Raw genomic sequence first — 22508 nt, forward strand, 5'->3', positions numbered from 1 at the left:
ATTTGAGTGTAGATTTGAGTGTAAAGTGGATTATGCAGAGTGAAGTGTTGGCACAAAGGTCAGAAGACTTCATGTAGAACAGATGAAGCAGAGGAGGGCGGTACTCATGTTTCTGGGATATGTAGTGGAAAGGGGCAGGTGACAGCAGGAGGTGGTGATAAGAGTGTACAGTAACAGGAAGTAGCTATGCAGATCCAAGAAAAGGTGAGACTAGGACACAGAACACGGGAACGTGGCAGTCATGACTGGTAGGGCTAAGCCAGACAGAAAGGGGTGTTTAGAGATGGGATAAAACTTTAGGTCAGAGATGTAGCAACTACTTATGCGACTCAATGTTGCTCTGCGAGAGTATCCACGTATCTCTCCTGCCAGGTAAGGAACAACGTCCTTTTGTCTGTGAGGGTCTCCGTTATCTGACAGGTCCAAACTTCCACGTCTGACTGTGTGCTGCCCTCAACATAATCAAGGGCCTAATTAAATCTATTTCAGAACAAAATAAACCACACTGGCATTCGTGCTGAATTATACATATACAATGCTCACAAGTTATTGAAAAATATCTTATGGACAATGTTTGGAATTTTACTAAAATATCAAATTGTCAGTGAAACCACAGCAAGGATTTCATCATCAAATCAATGAAATGTATAAAGCCCTTTTTACATCAGCAGTTGTAAAACAGCATCACAAAGTGTTTTACAGATACCCTGCCTAAAACCCCAAAAGAAAAAGCAATACAGAAGCACAATCCAAGCAGTTCATGGTGTGCATGCTTGTCAGACTGATCGATAATCAGAACAGGATAGAGCACACAAAAACACTTTCAAATGTTCATAGATCACCAGCAGGGTCAGGTAAAGACCATAATGGCTATAGAGGGTGCGAACATTTCAAGACTCTAGGGTCAGATGGCTTTCATGTTTGAGGAAGTCAAGGTTTATGGGTGGGGTGGGGTGGGTTGTGGAGGCTCGTACCTTCCCATTCACCTTCCCACCCATGGGCCAGACTAAACTCAATCATAGGACTGACAGAAGAGAAAAGTCTTGAGTCTAGACTAGAAGGTTGAGACTGAGTCTGATTCTACTGAATAGTAGCCCTGCTTCCAATTAATCTGATTGAATTAGCAGAAAAGGATCATTGTAATGCAGCAATGGTATTGCTGCATTACATTACTACTGTTTGGCAAAGCAACGATAGAAGATATATGAGAAAGACAACTGAGGTTGGATATATTTCCCCTCATCAATTATGAACAACACTCAATGCAAATAAGAATCCTAGCTTACTGAGACGTTATAGTTGTTCCTTAATTGTTATCATTGACATACCTGTGGACAGAGAGGACACTTTGTTCCGTCCGAGGTCAGTGGCGCCAACTTTCTGACAGTCTCTCATTCAAACTGCCAGTGTTTGAACTGCTCAAATGACTAATTTGTGAGCTTCTGGTAGAGCTCAACTGTCTGTACATAGAAAAAAATAAAACTACTCATCATAGTAAAAAATGTATGATTTTATTTCCAATTTAAAATACAATAACTACCTTCCAGCATGCATTGGATTTATGGAAAGTCAAGGTAATCCCCCTCAAAGACACCCCACACTCCAGTTGCAGGGGTGCAAACTGGCGCAGGAGGCCCACTGAAATTGCTGTTTGTGGCAGATGGGGGTTGGCAGGCCAGATTCTGCAGCGGATTAGGGTGACAGGATCCAGCTTACAGCTGCAAAACTGCAGCCAGACATCATGAGCTCTTCCTGAAATGAGGCATTCCGTTTCTTAATTGCATTGCTAAACATTACATCCGATGTTGTTGAGATGCACGTCTCTAAAGAACTTTCAAAATGACTCCATATTTTCAATGTAACAACTGAGTGAACCGGGTTATGGTAGACTAGATAAAATGAAATCAAAATTAAAGTTGTCATTTGAACACAGCATAGTGTACAAAACAAAGGGGGGAGAATACAGCATAGTGTACACAATACAATGAAATAAGTAGCTAACTACAGTATATTAAGTAGAGGAAACAAACTCTCCCTCAATGTGAGGAAGACAAAGGAGCTGATCATGGACTATAGGAAAAGGAGGGCCGAACAGGCCCCCATTAACATCGACGGGGCTGAAGTGGAGCTGGTCGAGAGTTTCATGTTCCTTGGTGTCCACATCACCAACAAACTATCATGGTCCAAACACACTAAGACAGTTGTGAAGAGGGCATGACAACACCTTTTCCCCTGCAGGAGACTGAAAAGATTTGGCATGGGCCCTTGGATCCTCAAAACGTTATACAGCTGCACCATCGAGACCATCTTGACTGGCTGCATCACCGCTTGGTATGGCAAATGCACTGCCCTTGACCGCAAAGCGTTAGAGAGGGTGGTGCGGACAGCCCAGTACATCACTGGTGCCGAGCTCTCTGCCATCCAATACCTCTATATCAGATGGTGTCAGAGGAAGGCCCCAAAATATTGTTCACTCTGCTGCCATCTGGCGAACTGTACCAGAGCATAGGCTCTTGGACCAACAGGCTCCGAGACAGCTAATACCCCCAAGCCATAAAATTGCTAAATAGTCAATTTATGGTACCCAAACTATTTGCACTGATTCTATCTAAATCAAATCTAAATCAAATTTTATTTGTCACATACACATGGTTAGCAGATGTTAATGCGAGTGTAGTGAAATGCTTGTGCTTATAGTTCCGACCATGCAGTAATATCTAACCAGTAATATAACCTAACAATTTCACAACTACCTTATACACAAGTGTGAAGGAATGAATAAAAATATGTACATAAAAAATATCTTGCACTGACCCAATGCACACTCACTCAGACACACTACATTGACACTCCCACACAAAAACACTACATACGCACACACACACACAACTCACACGAGCTTATCGACAAAACACACACTGTATATACACATTACACACACACATACACTTTCACACTCATAATTTGCTGCTGCTACTCTGTTCTTTATTTTATTATTATTATTATTATCTATGCTGATGCCGAGCCACTTTACTCCTTCTTCATGTACATATCCACCTCAAATACCTCATACCTCTCTCTGCACATTGATCTGGTAAAGGTACTCCCTGTATATAGCTCAATTCTTGTGTATTTCATTTGATTCCTCGTGTTACTATTTTAGCATTTCACAGTAAAGTCTTCACCAGTTGTATTTGGCAAATGTGACAAATCATATGTATTATTATTATACAGGAATCAATGGGAATCAATGGGATGCAACGTTGCTAAGCAGGCCAGGTTGAGTAGTTTATGGAGTTAACGTTAGATAAACAATGCCCATTGCAAGTATTATACATTAGACAGCGTAGCAGTTTCCCAAAGTTTGGTGTTGACTATGAACTTTACTTAGCTGTGCTTTGTGGAAGAATGTGGGAGATATTGTCAGCTTCTGAAAGTACCATCCAAGTGAGAAAATAAACGCACTAATACACCAGAGTATATATCTGTAATATCTGCATAAAGTTGTCACTAGTTGTTACACAGGATTTAGCTATTTAAAGTGAAGTGTATAACTTTATAGTTACCTATGAGCAATTTCTATATAATTACTTATTACCCATTACCAAGCGATAGTAGGACTAGCCTAGATAGCTAATTTAGTAAAATGGGATTGTCTATTCCTTCCCCTTTTAACAAGGGAAATTGACAACTCTGACTTTGTTCATATGTTTCTTTCTTGTAAGCATTTCCCATCCTGAGACCTTGTGGGAATCTGTAGCTCGTTGTTGTGTTATCCAGCTAGCATTAATGGTACTTGCTAACACTAAATTGGCAAGTGTTTAGCTACATTGAAAAGGAACTACGTTATTCAGTGTATTGACACACGTAGCTAGCTAGCTCACGTTAACATGCTGGGTGCGTCTTACGTAATACCCTTGGGTAACATACCCTGAGAACAAGGTTCAGGGAAGACCATCGAGCCCAGCTAACGTTAGCTAGCGAGTAGCAACCATAGCATATTTGCCAAACTTGGTAGCTAAACAGATTGCATAGAAAGGATATTCTGTAGACAGTAACTAGCTAGCTCGTTAGCCTAGATGGTAGCCCAACAATAATGCCAGCTAGCATTTGCTAGCTAGCCAGCTACAGTTAGCTGTCTAGCCAACACTAGGCTAGCTAGCCCAATATTGGACTAAATCTTACTTTTTCTCATTTGCAGCTGTTTTTGACCTACAACACCTTTTTTCTTTCGTGGCAATCATTTGTTGTAGACAATCTTATTAATTGTTTAGCCCTGGATATATGATTGTGTCTATTGGTTGCAATACATATTTGCTATATGACATGTTTTATAATTAATTTTATAATTACTGTAACTAAGTGTAACGGATGTGAAACGGTTAGCTTAGTTAGCGGTGCGCGCTAAATAGCGTTTCAATCGGTGACGTCACTTGCTCTGAGACCTTGAAGTAGTAGTTCCCCTTGCTCTGCAAGGGCCGCGGCTTTTCTGGGTGTTGTTGATGTGTGCAGAGGGTCCCTGGTTCGCGCCCGGGTGTGGGCGAGGGGAAGGTTTAAAGTTTATACTGTTACATAATGACCCCTTAAAATGAAGTGTTACTAAACTTTCCATAGCAAAATATAGCTAGCTTCCTTTGCTTGCAACTTGCCTCATCTGACTGGTGTTCGCTAGCTACTAGTGCTGTGGCTCTTGTTTTAGAACTCTTAAGATTCAGCTGAAAATATGTCAACATTGTCAAAAATGCTACAAATAGGTAGCACATAATTGGTTCTCAATGGACAGAATGAGCACGTGAGAGCTATAAATTATAAATGTAATCAAAACTGTTGCCCCTACAAACTAATTCAGCTCAAAAGATAGCAATTCTAATGGTCACTTTATGGACGCTGTAGTCTTGTTTTTATCCAACGCCTAGATATTGAGCTAGGTCGGGGCAAGAAATTGTATTTTCTTCCTAATGCTAACGACCCTGTTAAAAATCTGGTATTTGGTTCTCGGTAACGGCTGGATAGCTCATGACAAGAGAACGGGGAGTGTTGTGTACCTCTGATCAAGTTGATTTGCACATTTTCATCGTCATTGGTGTCAAATTGACTTAGTTATGATAGTAGGGAGATTTGAATTTAACATTGAGCTTCAACCAATGCATATACTATTGTGGGGTCGATACAATAAATACAACAATCTTTGATTTTGCATGAAATGGATCAGTTGAAACAGTTTGTGTTGTCATTCTGTGACTATTGTTCCAACAAGTTTACTATTTGTTACACATACCACCACAGTGTAGCGCACCATTTTCCAGTCAATTTATTTGTGAAGTACAAAACGGTTTCCCTCGGTAGCTTACAACAGTATTTCTCTTGAACTCATTTTTAGGAGACCCCCAGGAGGGTGCATGTTTTGTTCTAGCCGAGCATTCAACTGGCAGGAGACAGTTCATGGTATTTGTTATTCAAAGCAATGTGGCCCAATAGAGAAATCACAAAAACAAAGACAGTTTGTGATAAGATTGTATTGTATTTACACACTCTTATACAATATTTCCAGAGAAAAATCCATATCCTTATGTTGTATATTCTTCATTGTTTTTCAGTATAAAAATAAACTTTGATAAAACAATGAAATCATACATAATAATCCACCATATCAAAGTACATGTTTTAAAACAACATTCCTTCCCAAAATATGGTGTAACATCTTTGTGCTTATGATGACTTAGAATTCAATGTGAATTCTCTATACGATAACACTGTAAAATGTTACAGTTCCCTCTCCTTGATCTGAGGGCTTTGGGTTGCTCCATTTTTCTGTGGGATGACTTGAATTTCAGGATCCTCTTCTGTTTTGATGTTTGTTGTTGTCGTCATCGTCTCTGTTGCCATGGGTTCCTCAACGACATACTTTGTGAATCTGATGTTAAAGAGTCCTAGAAAAACAGGCATTTTTACCAGGTGGAACATATAACATGTCCTACCATTTGAGCACATATTAGACATAGGCCTTATAATTGGTCTTTTTTTGTCATTGTGTTGTTTCATTGGCTGCAGTCTTTATTTTATATGGCATGTCCAAGAAATCACACATTGTAGGATGCAAATTATTACCGTTGCCCCTTCTTCCTCGAGATTGTTTCTCTTCATTGCTTGATTTTGATCTGTTGCTTTCCACAGATTGATCCGAGTCGTCATTTTCTGTAATGATCAAAACTATGATAATTTCAGAATAATTACTTAGTTTAAGATTAAGAATAATTAAAAGTTTAAGATTTAGTGGCAGGCATACATATAAACCATAAATCAGGGGCGCACAACTCAAGTCCTTGAGGGCAGCAGGTCTATGTGTTTGGTTAATATCAACTGATCCAAGTGCCAGGGAGAAAGGACAACCAACAGGAGCAAAATTCCAATTGAGGACTAGAGTTATGCACACCTGCCATAAACCAAAGATGATAGGTAAAGATGACCAAACATGATAAGTCATGAGGAGATCCTAAACAGTGAGGTGTCCTGGTCTCTAGTTACCTTTCTTCCAGAGTATGTGAGCCCTCCTCAGCTTGATCACGAAGAGCGAAACAACCACGAGCAGACCAAGGATGAGGCCTGTCACAAGGAAGATGAGCAACAGCGCACTTCCTCCAGTTCCTTTCTGCGTCTCCGTATCATTGAAGAAGCTTCCTGTGAATGAGACCATCAGTGCAACTTTAGCCTCTTCTACTGTAGCCTTACATCCATGTCTGGCTTATACAGCACCTGAACATGACTCACTTAACCGGATCTGTATGCACTTAGAAAAATAGTAAGACTGTCTTACCTTTAGCATTGCTGGAGTTGTGTCCTGTGCCATTATGAGGTGTGTTCTCTGGTGTCTGGGACACTGACAACCAATCTACAGGGAATTGCAGGGGAATGAATGGCAGCTGATCTAGACAGCACAGTCACATTATTCGGGAGGATATGGAGGGTATTTGTGGATAAAATGTGTGATTCAATTGGAACTAATAAAATACTATTGGATGCTGGTATGATGCCCATCTGTAGTGATAGAGAGTCACCACTAGGTGGAGAAGCAGCCTACTGAGTAACTATTAAGCCTAGCTGGCGAGGATACTTAAATTAATTCCCATACAATGCTAGCTACGATTTGTCCTGTTCTTAGCAGCAGTGTTGCTGCTGCCGCTGCTGTCATTAGCAAGTGTGTACCCTGTAGCTTCGAACACTGGCTGACCTGAATGAGGAAATTCATTTATTGTACATTTTACATGCCGCCCCATTACAGTGTATTTCATTTTCACTCACTGATTGTACCACAGATGAAAATGTTCTAATTCAAGTCAATATGTATAACAACAACCTTAAATTAACTACAAATAAAAGCACAAGCCGAAGTTCTGCCTGAAACTTTTACTGAGATTCACTATTGAGGACCTACAGTGCATTCGAAAAGTATTCAGACCCCTTGACCTTTTCCACATTTTGTTACATTAAAGTTTTGTTCTAAAATTGATTTAAATATTTTCCCCTCATCTATCTGAACACAATACCCCATAATGACAAAGTGAAAAGAGGTTTTTATACATTATTGCAAATGTATAAAACCTGTCAAAACAGAATAACCTTATTTACATAAGTAAAAGGTAATATACATAAGACCCTTTGTTATGAGACTTGAAATTGAGCTCAGGTGTATCCTTTTTCCATTGATCATCCTTGCGATGTTTCTTCAACTTGATTGGAGTCCACCTGTGGTAAATTCAATTGATTGGACATTATTTGGAAAGGCACACACCCGCCTATATAAGGTCCCACAGTTGAAGGTCCCACAGTTGACAGCGCACGTCAGAGCAAAAACCAAGCCATGAGGTCGAAGGAATTGTCCGTAGAGCTCTGAGACAGGATTTTGTCGAGGCACAGATCTGGGGAGGTGTACCAAACAATTTTGGCAGAATTGAAGGTCCCCAAGAACACAGTGGCCTCCACCATTCTTAAATGGAAAAAGTTTGGAACCACCAAGAACCCGATGGTCACTCTGACAGAGCTCTAGAGTTCCTCTGTGGAGATGGGAGAACCTTCATCAGGCCAAAGGACAGATTTCCTCCATCTAATGTCCATTGCTCTTGTTTCTTGGCTCAAGCAAGTCTCTTCTTTATATTGGTGTCCTTTAGTAGTGGTTTCTTTGCAGCAATTTGACAATGAAAGCCTGATTCATGAAGTCTCCTCTGAACAGTTGATGTTCAGATGTGTCTGTTACTTGAACTTTGAAGCATTTATTTGGGCTGCAATCTGAGGCTGGTAACTCTAATGAACTTATCCTCTGCAGCAGAGGTAACTGGGTTTTCCTTGCCAATGCTGCCCCTCATGAAGCTGGTTGATAGAATGCTAAGAGTGTGCAAAGCTGTCATCAAGGCAAAGGGTGGCTACTTTGAAGAATCTAAGATATAAAATATATTTTGATTTGTTAAATAATTTTTTTGTTACTACATGATTCCATATGTGTTATTTCATAGTTTTGATGTCTTCACTATTATTCTACAATGTAGAAAATAGTAAAAATAAAGAAAAACCCTGGAATAAGAAGGTATGTCCAAACTTTTGACTGATACTGTATGTAAATATAATATCAGTTAATTTTGTATAAATTAGCAACAATTTCTTATAACCTGTTTTTGCTTTGTAATTATGGGGTATTGTGTGTACATTGATAAGGGAAAAAAGCCATTTAATCAATTTTAGAATAAGGATGTAACAAAATATGGAAGAAGTCTGAATACTTTCCAAATGGACTGTATATTGTTAATATTGCTATTGACTCCCGTTTCAGGAAACAGACTGCTGTGGTTTTGCACCTAACCAGTGTTCACAAAACATGTGTAGATTCAACCTCAAGGCACCATGGCTGTTCTGTTCTTCCGTATATGCATTGTCTGTCTTGTCATGTCAAAACGATCAGTAAGTCGTATAGTTTGTTTTTAATAATGAATATGAATATTTTTTACTTACTGTGAGTGCTGAGTTGTAAGTCAGGGGTTGATGCTGGTGATCCTTCTGTATTGGGCCAATTTAAGGCTGTAGCTGTTGGTGTTTCTGTTGACACCTGTGTACTATGCCAACGGGAGACTGTTGTTGTTGTTACCTCTGTTAGACCTGTACTGAGCCAATGAGAGGCTCTCGTAGTGGAGTGTGATTCCTCAGTGGCTATAAGATAAAAGGGAATTTCAGTTGTTGTACAATTCAAACCATGTTCACAAATGACAATTGTATCTTGCTATGACTTTTGGTCGCTATTATGAAGTGCTTGTATATATATAGTTATAGTGCAGTTCAAATAACTTGAAGTGAATAATACGATCTATCTGAATATTTTTGTAGAAATGTGACTTTGGGATGCCAGTGTATTCCTCCCTACAGAGAGAGTAAATCACATGATGTTTGTGTTGTCAAGATACCCTAGTGTGGCGTTCTCATGGCATATTTTAAAGTGAGGAAAGTACCAACAGTGTGACTGTTCACTGAAACCACAAAAGTAAACACTTTCCTTTCAATGTTCCTCAAATAGACCATTGCAAGCAGAACTACATTTAAAAATAAGGTAGACTTGCTTTTTATTCTTTGTTGGATATTTCCACCTTACTCTCAAGGAGGTAATCTGAGCTTTATATATTGTCATTGATCGTACCCTTATAAATTCAACCTCCCATCGTGTGGATGCCATCTCGACAACTAATCAAATAAAAGGTCAAAAGTGGGACCAAAAAAAATGTAGTACTTACGATTCTGTCCAATTTTCACAAAATTCATCAGGGATGAATTGTGTAAGGCTGGATGGCGAACAATGCATTTCAATGTAACTCTCCTCTTGTAGGACTGAACATGCAAGATATCCAGGGAGGAATATGTGTTTTTGTCCAACAGATATTGAGGCTGAGCTAAATAACAGCAGAGAGGTTCAATTAACTTTTGACTGAAAGTGTAAAGATTGAATATGTAAAAGAACATCAACAACCATCATCCTTATAATAGCTGGCCTGCACTTTACAGGGACAATACAGACATTTCACTTCTCTTTATTTTGGAAGAGATAAAGGGGAATGTGTGTGGGATTTGGTTTCACAGGGGAAGTCTAAACCATTTCCTTTTTTAAATGTTCTATATCTCATCACAAAATTCTCAGTCTCCTACTCTTTTCCTATTCTATTTTTCACTTGTTTTATATTTATAATTCCCGCAAGCCACGACAATCGCTGTTATTATTTGTCAAATACGGTAGTGAATGACAGGGCAGGGAAGCGAACCCAGGTTAGTGGAATGAGAGGCAAACACCCTACACATCGTGCCAACATGGTTAATCCACTTGGTGGGAAATTGTAATGTGGCTCATATAGCAAGGATTGCTACTCTGCCCCCTCTGAACGGAAAGGCACATCTTTGTGTTTCAACCTACCGCTGACCCTTCATACGTCCGGCCGTGTGTTACGATAGCCTCACAGCCGTCATTGCACTTCTGACACCAATGTAGGGAAACGTGACTCATATAGCTAGGATCAACACAATACTAGTATGGGACTACACAATTCAGTTTGACTCTTCACTTTTCCTAATTGTTATGGAATAGATTAGGTAGTTTAGTTCTTAGGAGCACAATTAGACACTACACTACCCCTTCCACACTCCATCCCCAGGTGGCAGTAGCAACTGGGTCAGGGGGTGTGCTCTGATAGGAAGTCTTAAGTGTTGGTTGTGCACAGGTGTGCACAGTAATCGATTCTAAACAATCTGATAGCTGCATAGATTTTTTATGAACTGGCGATAGTTCGAGTTTAAAGTGGAGGGAGTGCAGGGTTTAGCAGGTCTCTCAAGTAAGCTAAAAAGAGGTTTCGGATTGGAAAAGTTTAATATTTTCAGAAGAAGTCTGTAATTGGTTAAGGGAGGAGGATTTGGAGGGAAAGAGAGGAGGTTGAAAATACTTAGGGAGGCAGAGGATGGGTTTCTATTTGTTGAAGCTAGCAATAACAAGGGAGAGGGTATGTTGAGGAAGATTTGTGTCAAGATCAAACAGAGTGAGCCAGATGCCAGTTTTGAGTTCTGGAGGAAAAATGGAAGGGGTAGAAGGTGTTGTAAGACATGGTGATGATAAAGACAAGGGATAGGCCAATGAGTGATCTATGTTTCAGTAAGGTTGGCTTCTTAGCGTTCATAGCAATGGTTATCAACTGTACAGCAGAGATGGAACGTAAGTCACAGAAAATAGATGTTGTGGTGGCAGATGCAGAGAAGTACTTGGGGCTGCGTGATTTGACTTCAGACAGCGTGGCAGGTTGACCAGCTGTTACTCGAGTGCAGCAAGGAGCCAAGGTAAATTGCTAGCTAGAATTCATCTTATCTGATAAAAAACAATCAATCTTAACATAATCACTAGTTAACTACACATTGTTGATGATATTACTAGTTTAACTAGCTTGTCCTGTGTTGCATATAATCAATATGGTGCCTGTTAATTTATCATCGAATCACAGCCTACTTCGCCAAACGGGTGATGATTTAACAAAAGCGCATTCACGAAAAATGCACAATTGCAATATACCTAACCATAAACATCAATGCCTTTCTTAAAATCAACACACAGCTATATATTTTTTAAACCTGCATATTTAGTTAAAAGAAATTCATGTTATCAGGCAATATTAACTAGGGAAATTGTGTCACTTCTCTTGGGTTCAGTGCAAGCAGTGTCAGCGAATATGCAGCGGTTTGGGCCGCCTGGCTCGTTGCGAACTGTGCGAAGACCATTTCTTCCTAACAAAGACCGTAATTAATTAGGCAGAATTTTACATAATTAAGAGAAAACATTTTTTTAACCTTTATTTAACTAGGCAAGTCAATTAAGAACAAAATGTTATTTTCAATGACGGCCTAGGAACAGTGGGTTAACTGCCTTGTTCAGGGGCAGAATGACAGATTTTTACATTGTCAGCTTGGGGATTCAATCTTGCAACCTTTCAGTTACTAGTCCAACACTCTAACCACCAGGCTACCTGCCGCTCCAACATTGAAGGTTGTGCAATGTAACAGCAATATTTAGACTTAGGGTTGCCACCCGTTCGATAAAATACGGAACGACTCCGTATTTCACTGAAATAATAAACGTTTTCGAAATTATAATTTCCGGATTTGACTATATTAATGACCTATGGCTCGTATTTCTGTGTGTTTATTATATTATAATTAAGTCTAAGATTTTATATTTGATAGAGCAGTCTGACTGAGCGGTGGTAGGCAGCAGCAGGCTCGTAAGCATTCATTCAAACAGCACTTTCCTGCGTCTGCCAGCAGCTCTTTGCAATGCTTGAAGCACAGCTCAGATTATGACTTCAAGCCTATCAACTCCCGAGATTAGGTTGGCAATCATCCAATAGTATATACCCAAAGGTATATAATTCCTATAATAACTACAACCTAAAACTTCTTAACTGGGAATATTGAAGACCACCAGCTGAGCAAGGAACTTAGACGTTAGCTTTTTTACATGGCACATATTGTACTTTTACTTTCTAAACCAACACAGTGTTTTTGCATTATTTAAACCAAATTGAACATGTTTGATTATTTATTTGAGACTAAATTGATTTTATTTATGTATTATATTAAGTTAAAATAAAAGTGTTAATTCAGTATTGTTGTAATTGTCATTATTTCAAATATATATATATATATATATATATATATATATATATATATATAAATCGTCTGATTAATCGTTATCAGCTTTTTTTGGTCCTCCAATAATCGGTATCAGTGTTGAAAAATCATAATCGGTCGACCTCTAGTCGGTAATGCAACATATTGGATGCCAACTGTCGTTAAACTCCACCAAAGAAGAAGGTGTGGCAGCTGGCAGAGCCATGAGGCTGCTGGAGTTTAGTGCCCATGTGAACCTTTGGTTTGACTCTTTATGTATTCGGCATGCCATGTTTTGTTTTGTTTTTTGTGTATACAATTATTTGTTGGTCATGCACCGTTTTTGTTTACATAAATCACTTGGGCTGGCCGACCAAGGAGTCAAGACAGAGCTGGCCCTGAACTTTAAGTTTGCCGTCTCCTGGAGCACATGCATTCAACACCTTTTCACATTAATGCACACATCAAATCAAGTTACAGACCTACAGACCCTTTATTAACTAGGCCTAAGGCCCCAGAATCAGCCGTAACATAATCCTTTGTCATTTTGGCGTCATAAAATCTATGAAATAAATCTAGAATGAAGGACACTTACCATACATTTCTAACCCACTCTCCAACAGCCATGAGATTTTGGGAGGATGGCCATTTCCCACTGCAGAACATTTTATGGCAGTCTTTCCATTGTGTTCTGTTATCTCCAATTTTGGCTTACCTTGACAATGACAAAAAGAGTGATGTTATGATTTTTGGTTTCAACTTAATTTGTTGGAAGTGGGAACAAGCCAAGCACTCTACCTCCTGTGCCAATATGAATATTCTACTAAATTAAGGGGAAGGCTGTGTGCTTTCTTAACCCCTATAAAACAGTGCTATTACAATATGTTACACTTACCCAAAACTGTCACATTAACCCACTTCACTACAGGCACTTTGTGAATGTAATGTAAACATGTGTAGAGGCCTCCATCTTTGAAGGTGACATCAGACACACTGACTGAAAAAACGGAGTCAGACAAGTTTATTATCTTGTAGCGCTTGTCCTTCAGGGCTGTTAGTGAAGATGGGGGAGAGAGGAGGCATGTCACAATATAACTCAACTACTTAAGATCTGAACAAAGATGTTACAATATGAGTAGGAACAAACATATTTACTTGTATCATGTACAACTATTATCATTCTAGACAGCATTTCATGGTAAAGTCTACACCCGTTGTATTCGACACGTGACAAATACAATTTGATTTTGATTTTAATCAGCTGTCGACATTAATAAAATACAAATCCTGTATGTCTCATTTACTGGGCATCCAGTCTACTTTCAAATTAAGATACTGCTTTGTTTTAGTATATAAAATACATTATAATAAATATCTATAGGTGGTATTATAAGATCCTCACCCTTCTGGTTATTAAAAAACATAACATGCCCATCAGGATTCTTCCATTCCACATGGCTCCCTTTGGCATTTCTAATGCGACACTTCATGGTTAGTGTCTCACCCTCCATCACGGTCAAATGTTGCACTGCGATGGATCCTGCAATGGCAAATACCAAGGATTTAGTATAGGACATACTTTGATTGACGTGATGGAAGGTTCCAACATGTGTGAGAGCAAAATTACAAGATTATGTTATAAATACTGTTATTCCATCAAATGGTTGTTTTATGCAACAGAATAGGGGGTTCTTAGAACTCTATTGTGTCTATGTGAACTGAGATTGGTCCTCTGGGGGCTTAATGCTGACAGAAGATGTACAATGCGTTAGGTGATAAACCTAACAAAGCAAACAATTCCATAGCATGAGTTCGTGTTTGTGTGCTGGGAGGTACCAGGGTAGAGATGACTCCAGTATGGATAATTATGAGAGGAACCTTGTTTTGGGAGCCAGGCCCTGGTTTCTACACAATGAGAACAGTCTTAACAGCAGATGCTGTCTGCTGTGAATTATTAGTATCTTTCATAGGAATCCCAACCTTGTGACCCATTCCACACTTCTTTTGTTTGTCATGTAGACTAAGGGGGTGTATCTTTGCTATAAAAAGGTGTTGTAGTCTTTGTGTCGGGGCTCTCAATGAATCATCTAAGAGTGATTCGTCGACCAGCCATCGTTATTGTAGAGCACTCACATCATTCACTTGTGGTTGTGGTGTGACATGCTTTCCTTATAAATACGTGAATAAAGATTTAGTTTAAGTATAACTCTGACTTGTGTGATAAGTTTGTCTCTCCTCATTTGATAATACTAAAATTAACCACCACACATGATTTCAAGTTCACCTTACCTTTCAACAGCCCTTTCCTCTTTCTTACACATGCACAGTATGCCATGAACATAATATGATCATGGATGGACTGTATTGAAAAGCAATCATAAAGAGGAGATTTAGGGGTCGTAGACAGATGAATAAGTGGGCAGTGTAAATGAACTGGTTAAGACCTGAGTCAGACCCTTCATTTCTCATAGCTCTCACTCACAGCACTGTCCTACTTCTCGGTCTTCCCCTGGTCTCAGACTCTACCACTGGGGGCTACAGGGGAAACTGAAGGAGGTCGAGCTACCATTGTCAGGCTTGAGGTTATGGGAGGTGTGACAAACAACAACTTGAGGGGGGTGCATTTCCGCTGCACATACACCTACAGATTATGCAGCCAACCTTCTCTACTGCGACTGACAGGAAATCAAATATAGTGTGGACAGTCACCGAAAACATGAGGGGTGTAAAAGAGAAAGCAAGGGGTTTGTGGTTTTCTTCACACTGTCTGTGTGAGCGTCATGTGTTCCTTTTTCCTATGCTACTGGTATGATGACTAGTGATAGGCCTACTTTATTTGGAAACGTTAACTGTGGGGGAAAATTTACACTGATGTTGTTGGTGGGCTTGTAATGCTTTAAAGGTTAACTGTTTTCATACATTGTGTGGGCTAGCAGAATATCACCTTATGATAGGGTCATGCTGTATATAGCACCGACTGAACAAAATAAATTCCATGTGGGTGGTCTACGGGGGTCCATGGAATTAGTGTATTTTATAATTAACCATAATGATTTTTAGACTTGTCTGCAATGATTGAATTCAAGGTTAATTATTTAATTAGGTATTTGAATCCCAATGAGAGCTGATGACCACCTAATGGTTGAAACGTTGTGATAATAAACACTCTTAGAGCATGTATTGCAGTATGCCGAGTCTTCCTTTTTGACAATTCCGAATAAACTGAATGACTAGACAATTGCTATCAATTTGAAAACCATCCTATATGATTAAAAAGTCACAATTTGGTGACGGTGATGGTTTTGGTGATGGTTTTCAAATTGATAGCATTTGTCTAGTCATTCAAAGACAATAATGTCAATGTCAGCCGCCAAACATTTAAACAAGACCGCAACAAAGCAATAAGTACACATTTTCACTGTGATACAATCCTCAGAGCATTTGATCATGTCTATTATTTTTGTGTTGTCACAACTTTCAGTCTGTTTACAAGATGGTTATTTTAGCCATAAGACCTCAGGGGGTGTGGTATATATTCAATATACCACGGCAAAGGGCTATTCTTATGAACAGTACCAGGACATTTTAGCCAAAAACCTGGTTGCCTTTGCTAGGAAGAGGAAACTTGGCCGAAAGTGGATCTTCCAGCAAGACAATAACCCCCAAGCACTCATCAAAAAACACAAAGATATGGTTAATTGGCCACAAAATCAACATTTTACAGTGGCCATCTCAGTCTCCGGACTTGTAACCCATTGAGCATACGATATAGCTCAGTATAGCAAGGGTGTCAATCATTTCGGACCCCACTGTAAATGCATCACAGCATCCGTCAAGAAAAAAGCAGTTCCATTCTAATTGATCTCACACACAGATGTAAAGAATTAGTAAGGAAACGTATAAAACGTAAAACGTATATACAAATATGAATACAGCAAACATTGATTTGTGATATCTTACAACAAAAACATTGAATGTCATTTCAAAGTTGTGATCAAAACAGATCAGGCATAATCAACTCTGTCAAGCTGTATTGTATACATCTACCCTGCCTGGGTACTTATTATTTAATTATTATACTTCATTGTCTCAGAAACAATTACTTTCAGAGAAGTAGCCTACTCACCCCTTACAAACAAGACTAGGAAGCAAAGCTGCCGCATTAGTGCCATCTTGACTCTGTCAGATTCAGATGTGGACTCTCACAGCCACTTCCTCTCGTGTCTTTATATGCTACTTACACTACACTGGCTACAGTAAGGGGCCTTCCGTGACATCACAGCACAATTCATGGGGTTTCCACGCAACATTGAATACATTTAGTTTCGAGGGCATCCCGGGTCATATATCTATAGGTTGTTGATATCATGGGAAGAAAAATAATACAATGTTGATTGGATCATGAATTGATATATTTTAGGAATGTCTATTTCCTTTTCAATATGACATCGCTCTTGAAAGACATCACCATGCACCAATGTTGTAGCCTGGTGGAACTGTTTATTATTTTATTTTGTATTTACTTTTATTTAACCTTTATTTAACTAGGCAAGCAGTTAAGAACAAATTCTTCTGCACTGAGCTAAAGTGTAGAGCTGCCTCTTTCAAGGAGCGGGACTCTAACCCGGAAGCTTATAAGAAATCCCGCTATGCCCTGGACTTCCTGACGGGCCGCCCCCAGGGGGTAAGGGTGGGTAACAACACATCCGCCACGCTGATCCTCAACACGGGGGCCCCTCAGGAGTGCGTGCTCAGTCCTCTCCTGTACTCCCTGTTCACTCACGACTGCATGGCCAGGCATAACTCACCACCTGGGGTCAGTCCGTCAGGAAGTCCAGGATCCAGTTAAGAGAGGGAGGTGTTCAGTCCTGGAGTCCTAAGCTTGGTGATGAGCTTGGAGGGGACAATGGTGTTGAAAGCTGAGCTGTTGTCAATAAACAACATTCTCATGTAGGTATTCCTCTTTATCTTGGTGGGTGAGGGCAGTATGGAGTTGTTAGTGTTCAAATACTGGAGAGTTGAGACCAAATCACGGACGCTGGACAGAGTGGATTTCAGTTGTAACAAAAGACAGTTTTAATGAGTCAGAGATATCTTGTCCCGCAGTTTTACGTGCACGGACCTAGTTCACATAACTCGGCAAGGAGCCAGGTGAAAAAGAGGCCTATACAATGGTTACATACATTTTTATACATAGAATAAAGTAGGTGGAGTCTTGTCGTTTCGGTCTTCTTGACTGGTCGGAGGGTTGGAGGCGGGCCTTGCTCTAGCCAGAGCGGGCCCCATTGGTGCACAGCAAAAGTTCTTTGCTCTTGGGACCGGCCAGTTAGAGGGAGATGAGATGTGTGTTTATATAAGGAAGAGGGGGTCAGTCTTATGGCTGGGTGTATGTGTTCTTACTACGGAATGTCTTTGTTTATATGAGCTATGTGTATGAATATTTATATAACAAATCCCCCTCTTCACGTCTATTAGACGTGAAAACTATAGCAGAAAGGTGGCGGTTGCAATCGTGGGTATACATAAGGTGGTGCTCCTAACCTTGTCTGGTTTGCATGGTGGGTCTGTAGGTGTAGTGCTACGTTTGGGACGGGAGTGATTGGAGGGAGTGATATCAGGAAAGGAGTTAGGGACATGTGTAGGGGTTGGTGTATGTGATGTGGCAGGGTGAAGTAGTTGTTCAATTAACCATGTGAAAGTCCTAGGGTTACTCCAAATATCAGTATGAATATCACAAATAAGGGACCAGATATCCCCAGCCTCACCCAGAGAGGGAGAAATTTCCCTCTAACTGGGCGAGGTTCCCTTCTCAGGGGAGGCGGAGTTTGATGCCGCATCACCTGAGGAAGGAGTGTCTTTATTTGGAATCGAATTTAGGCCGCTCAAATCAGCTCTGACTTCAGTCAGTGTTCTAGAAGGAATTGGGGCTGGGGTGCAATGTGTAAGGCGGTGCCAAGGTGTGCCTGATTTACCTTTGACCTGGACTGAGTGTGAAGTAACCTCCTTCACTTCGTACGGTCCAGTCCACCTGGGTTCCAGCCACTTTCTCTTGTGGACTGTAACCCTCACCCCGTCACCAACCTTTACCTTCAGTAGTGGCGTGTCCCCCGGCAGCTCCCCCTCCTGGACCTTGTGAACCTGGGTAGAGAGTGCTGCAGAGAGAACCGTCAGTTTTTTCACATAATTAGACATTACAATTTGTTGTACATCAAGGGCGGGCATATGACCTCCCTCCCTTGGTGGACCATGCATGACTCTACCAGTCATTATCCCATGAGGCACATACTTTAGCTATCTTAGCTTTTGCTTTTGGTTTGACGTTCCACCAGATTTTGGGATTGGGGCCTGTACACAGATCCAAAACTGTGGGTTATGCCAAATCTTTCTTCCACCTGTCTCAGGTGTTTGTTAAATGTAAGCCATTTGTCAAATTTGATTTGTCTTGGGATGCCATACCTGGGTATTAGTTTGGTTTGGTTTGTAGCCACTCAAAGACTGACCTAGCATCCTCCCCTTTTGTTAGTATTGCCTCTACCCATTTGGAGAACCTATCTACTATGACTAGGAGATAGAGTTTGCCTTTAGATACATTTTCGGGGCCCATGTCGGTGTAGTCTATACTAATATCCTGAAAACATGCATTAGGTATTACGTATGAGCCCATTGGTGTTTGATATGGTTTCTTTGGGTTGTGTCTGTCACAACCATTGCATTCGTCACAAAATAAATCATCGTCATAAAATAAGTCAGTCATATTTTTTATGTGAGGGTGCCACCAGATGTGCGAGGCCTTTTTGGAGGGTCTTTAGTTTGCCTTCGTGTGTGGGGCCATGTGTTTCTCATAAAAGTTCTGGGTCCATCAGTGTGGCCTGCTTCATGGGCATGGGCTGAGTCTGTATAGATATTCAGTCTTTCCTTTTCCTCTGATGAGGACCTGCGTCAATCCGATGATTTCAGCTAATTTGGCCGATGCTGGTTGAGGGTTGATGGCTGATTGAAGGGTGACATGTGAACCGTCTGGGAGTTGCTGTTTCCTTCTTCTGCCGTGGGTGGTGGGCATTTTTATGACCAGGGGATGGTGCTCCCAGTCATTCCCTGGAACTGCGGTTGGTTGTATGCGGGTTGCTGATGCATGGGTGTGGGTCCTGGTTGCTGATGTTCGTACTGTTGAGGTCTATTTCCACCCCTTTCCTTCCCATATGGACCTCTCGTAGAGTTCCACTGGCGTTGTTGTGGTGTGAGTGGGTATGGACACTCTCGTGAGTAGTGCCCTGGAGTTCTACAGTTGAAACAAACCCCTCTTTTTGGATGGCCTGGTATCCATTGCGGCTGGTATGCAAATTGTGGTTGCGGGGGATACCAAGGCCCCGGGTTGGCTGGTTGAGGACCGGCCTGCTGTTGAATCATCTGGGAGATAGTCTGGGCCACTATTTGAGAGATGTCTGTTTTGGTGCCCGTCTCCTTCGTTTCTTCCGCCACCATCTGTTTCTTAGGTTTTTCTCCTTGTTGTGCTTCCTTCAATTGGAGTTTCAGGAGTTGTACCTGGAGGGACTGCACCTGGCTCTCAGCACCCCCTCTTTCCTTGTTGTGCTGGGTCACATGGTGGTGCACATGAGTGTTGAATTGGGTCAGAGGAAGTGCAAACAACCCTACCGTTCCTCTGAGTTTTGTTTTAACATCTCCGGGACACCCGTTGACCACCATTTCCTTCCACATGCTGAGTGTGGTATCAGTGTGATCGAATGGTTCTTCGTGGACCGATCTCCATGTGGTCTTAGCCCTGTCCAGGTATGCTGCAGGTTGCTCACCTGGGTTGATTGTAAAGGAGGATAAGGTGGCATGGTTTCTTTCTGTAGGGTATGCTCTCCGTAGAACTTCCCATAATCTGGTACGGAAGTGGTCTATGGGCAGTGTTGGGGCCCGCCATCCAAGGTCAGCTGCTGTCATGAGGGCCTCCATGGTTCCGTGGTCGGTGTCTCTTGCTAGAAGTGCTTTCATGTCTCCTAGGCAGAGTTGCAGGCCTGACGTAAGTGTCTGCAGTTGAAGTAGCCACGCTGAAGCTCCTCCATGTAGGCTAGGCATCTGTCCCATCAGTGTTGTTAAATCAGTCATTTTCCAGGGCTGGTACTCCACAGTGTGTGCATCACCTGGTGTCGGTCGCAGGGGGTACTGTCCTGCCATCTCCTGCTCTCGCTCTCTTCTATCAGCAATTCTGGAGGACCGACGGAGTGTTTCGGACCCCATTGATTCGGTAACTTTGGTTACTGTTCCTCTCATTATGCCTTCCACACGGTAGGCTCCCTCTCTGTTGTTATCTTGGTTAGCTATTAGCTCCCTGAGTTCCTTAGCTCGAGCTATTGATGATTTCAGCAGCTCCTGCATCTTAGTCACGTTTGGAGCTCCCATCGGAGCTGGGGTGAGCACCATGTCAATTTCTTCTTCGTTTTCGATATCCATGTTCTGATGACAGTCCTCCCTATCCGTCTGATAGAAGTGGTTTGAATCTAATCTTGTTTGTAAGTGTCCTCTGGTTTCAGAGGTGAGAGAGTTCACAGAGGAGCATTGCGGCCTCCGTTCCTGGGGGAGGTCTCCTGCTCCTGGAATCCCAGTTTCGAACTGTTCACATACCATATGGCCAGCCGTTATCCCCAGGGTAATTTCTCCTTTTAACTCCCCTTGGTCTATTCTCAGAACTGGAGCCTGTATTGTGGGAGGTGCCCTGGGCAGGAATGGTTTGTGTGACGGGCTCCGGTGATTTTGTCCCTTTGAGTATGGCTGGGGCTGAACTGCCTCCATTGTCAATTGTGGATATAGTGAGGGAGAAACGGCCACAGGGGGAGCCGTGGGCAAGTTCTCAGGCGGAGCTTTAACATCCCCCGACGCCACAATAGCCACGCCCATCATGTCTGGTGTGTTTTTGGGCAGCACCCTCCTACTCTCCTGTATGGCCCATGTACCTATCTTGAGCTCCCCCTCTGCTCTCTCTCTCTCTCTTGTACCTACTTTTTTGAACCTGTGTATGTTGTTTCTCTCCGCCTCACTCGCTTTTGCATGCTCTACTGCGTCCTCTAATTCTGTCTGCATATCTTGGAGTTTCCCCCCTGTAGGTGGTCCTCCGCTAAAATAACCTGCTTGTGTCCATCTTATCCGTAATCCTTTCCACACTTTCTCCACTTTCCCATACTGTTTTTTACCTCCCGCTCTATCAATCATACTCTGATCTAAATAATCATTGAATTTTAGTTTGGGCGTGGTAGCCGCAGACATTTTATCTAGTTCGTCTGATAATGTGTATAATGCGTTATTTAGGTATATTCAATCCTTACTATGTGGTGTTTATTTCTATCGTTGTATGCTTAGCCTGTCCCTGGTCGAGACAAAGGGGGTTATCAGTATGTGACGCCCGCCACGTGTCTGTTTCTCCCGTATTTTATTTGAATTTGTTCAGCGATTCGTTTAGGTATTTTCTATAAATGATTCTGCGATTTCCTTTTGGAACAATATATCAGTGAATATATGCGGTTCTATAACAATTTTCAGAGTAATTCTAGCTCTTTAGGAAATATAGATAGAATTTCTAGACAACTAAGAGTTGTTCAGTGAATTATTTAAATACTTTCTGTAAACAATTCAGTAAATTCCTTTATGAACTTATATCAGTAAATTCGAGCGATTCTATAGCAATTGTCAGAATAATTTTATACTTTAGGCAATATCAACAGGAATGAAAAAAACGAAAATCAGTATTCCAGCCCGGCTGATGTCAATCAAAATTGCACGGCCATTCGATACTAAGGTGGCTTTGTGTGCCTAATAGCCCAGTTACGTATCCC

General features: G+C 41.2%; 1 protein-coding gene across 2 annotated transcripts; it reads right to left on the reverse strand.

The window, feature by feature from the left end:
* Positions 1–5501: 5501 nt before the first annotated feature.
* On the reverse strand, positions 5502–16905 carry LOC110537637 (cytotoxic and regulatory T-cell molecule). Of its 2 annotated transcripts, none has more exons than XM_021623822.3 (10): positions 16802–16905; positions 14078–14215; positions 13571–13726; positions 13271–13390; positions 9771–9926; positions 9001–9195; positions 6815–6889; positions 6526–6678; positions 6109–6210; positions 5502–5930 (listed from the first exon to the last, which is right to left on the reverse strand). In XM_021623822.3, the coding sequence occupies exons 1-10, from the start codon at positions 16845–16847 to the stop codon at positions 5764–5766; spliced, it is 1308 nt and encodes a 435-aa protein (XP_021479497.1). In that variant the 5' UTR covers positions 16848–16905; the 3' UTR covers positions 5502–5763. The 2 variants fall into 2 exon arrangements, with proteins under 2 accessions (XP_021479497.1, XP_021479498.1); XM_021623823.3 differs by having other exon boundaries at positions 6109–6195; positions 16802–16903.
* Positions 16906–22508: the final 5603 nt, after the last annotated feature.

This window comes from Oncorhynchus mykiss, chromosome 12 (assembly GCF_057628025.1).
Source record: "Oncorhynchus mykiss isolate SJ-2025 chromosome 12, ASM5762802v1, whole genome shotgun sequence".
Taxonomy (NCBI): Eukaryota; Metazoa; Chordata; class Actinopteri; order Salmoniformes; family Salmonidae; genus Oncorhynchus; species Oncorhynchus mykiss.

Coding starts and splice junctions, on each gene's coding strand:
- LOC110537637 (XM_021623822.3), bottom strand. CDS start 16,847: ATGGCACTAATGCGGCAGCTTTGCTTCCTAGTCTTGTTTGTAAGGG. Junction 13,727..14,077: donor GTTTTTTAATAACCAGAAGG/GTGAGGATCTTA, acceptor CTTCACTAACAG/CCCTGAAGGACAAGCGCTAC. Junction 6,890..9,000: donor CTTACAACTCAGCACTCACA/GTAAGTAAAAAA, acceptor AATTCCCTGTAG/ATTGGTTGTCAGTGTCCCAG.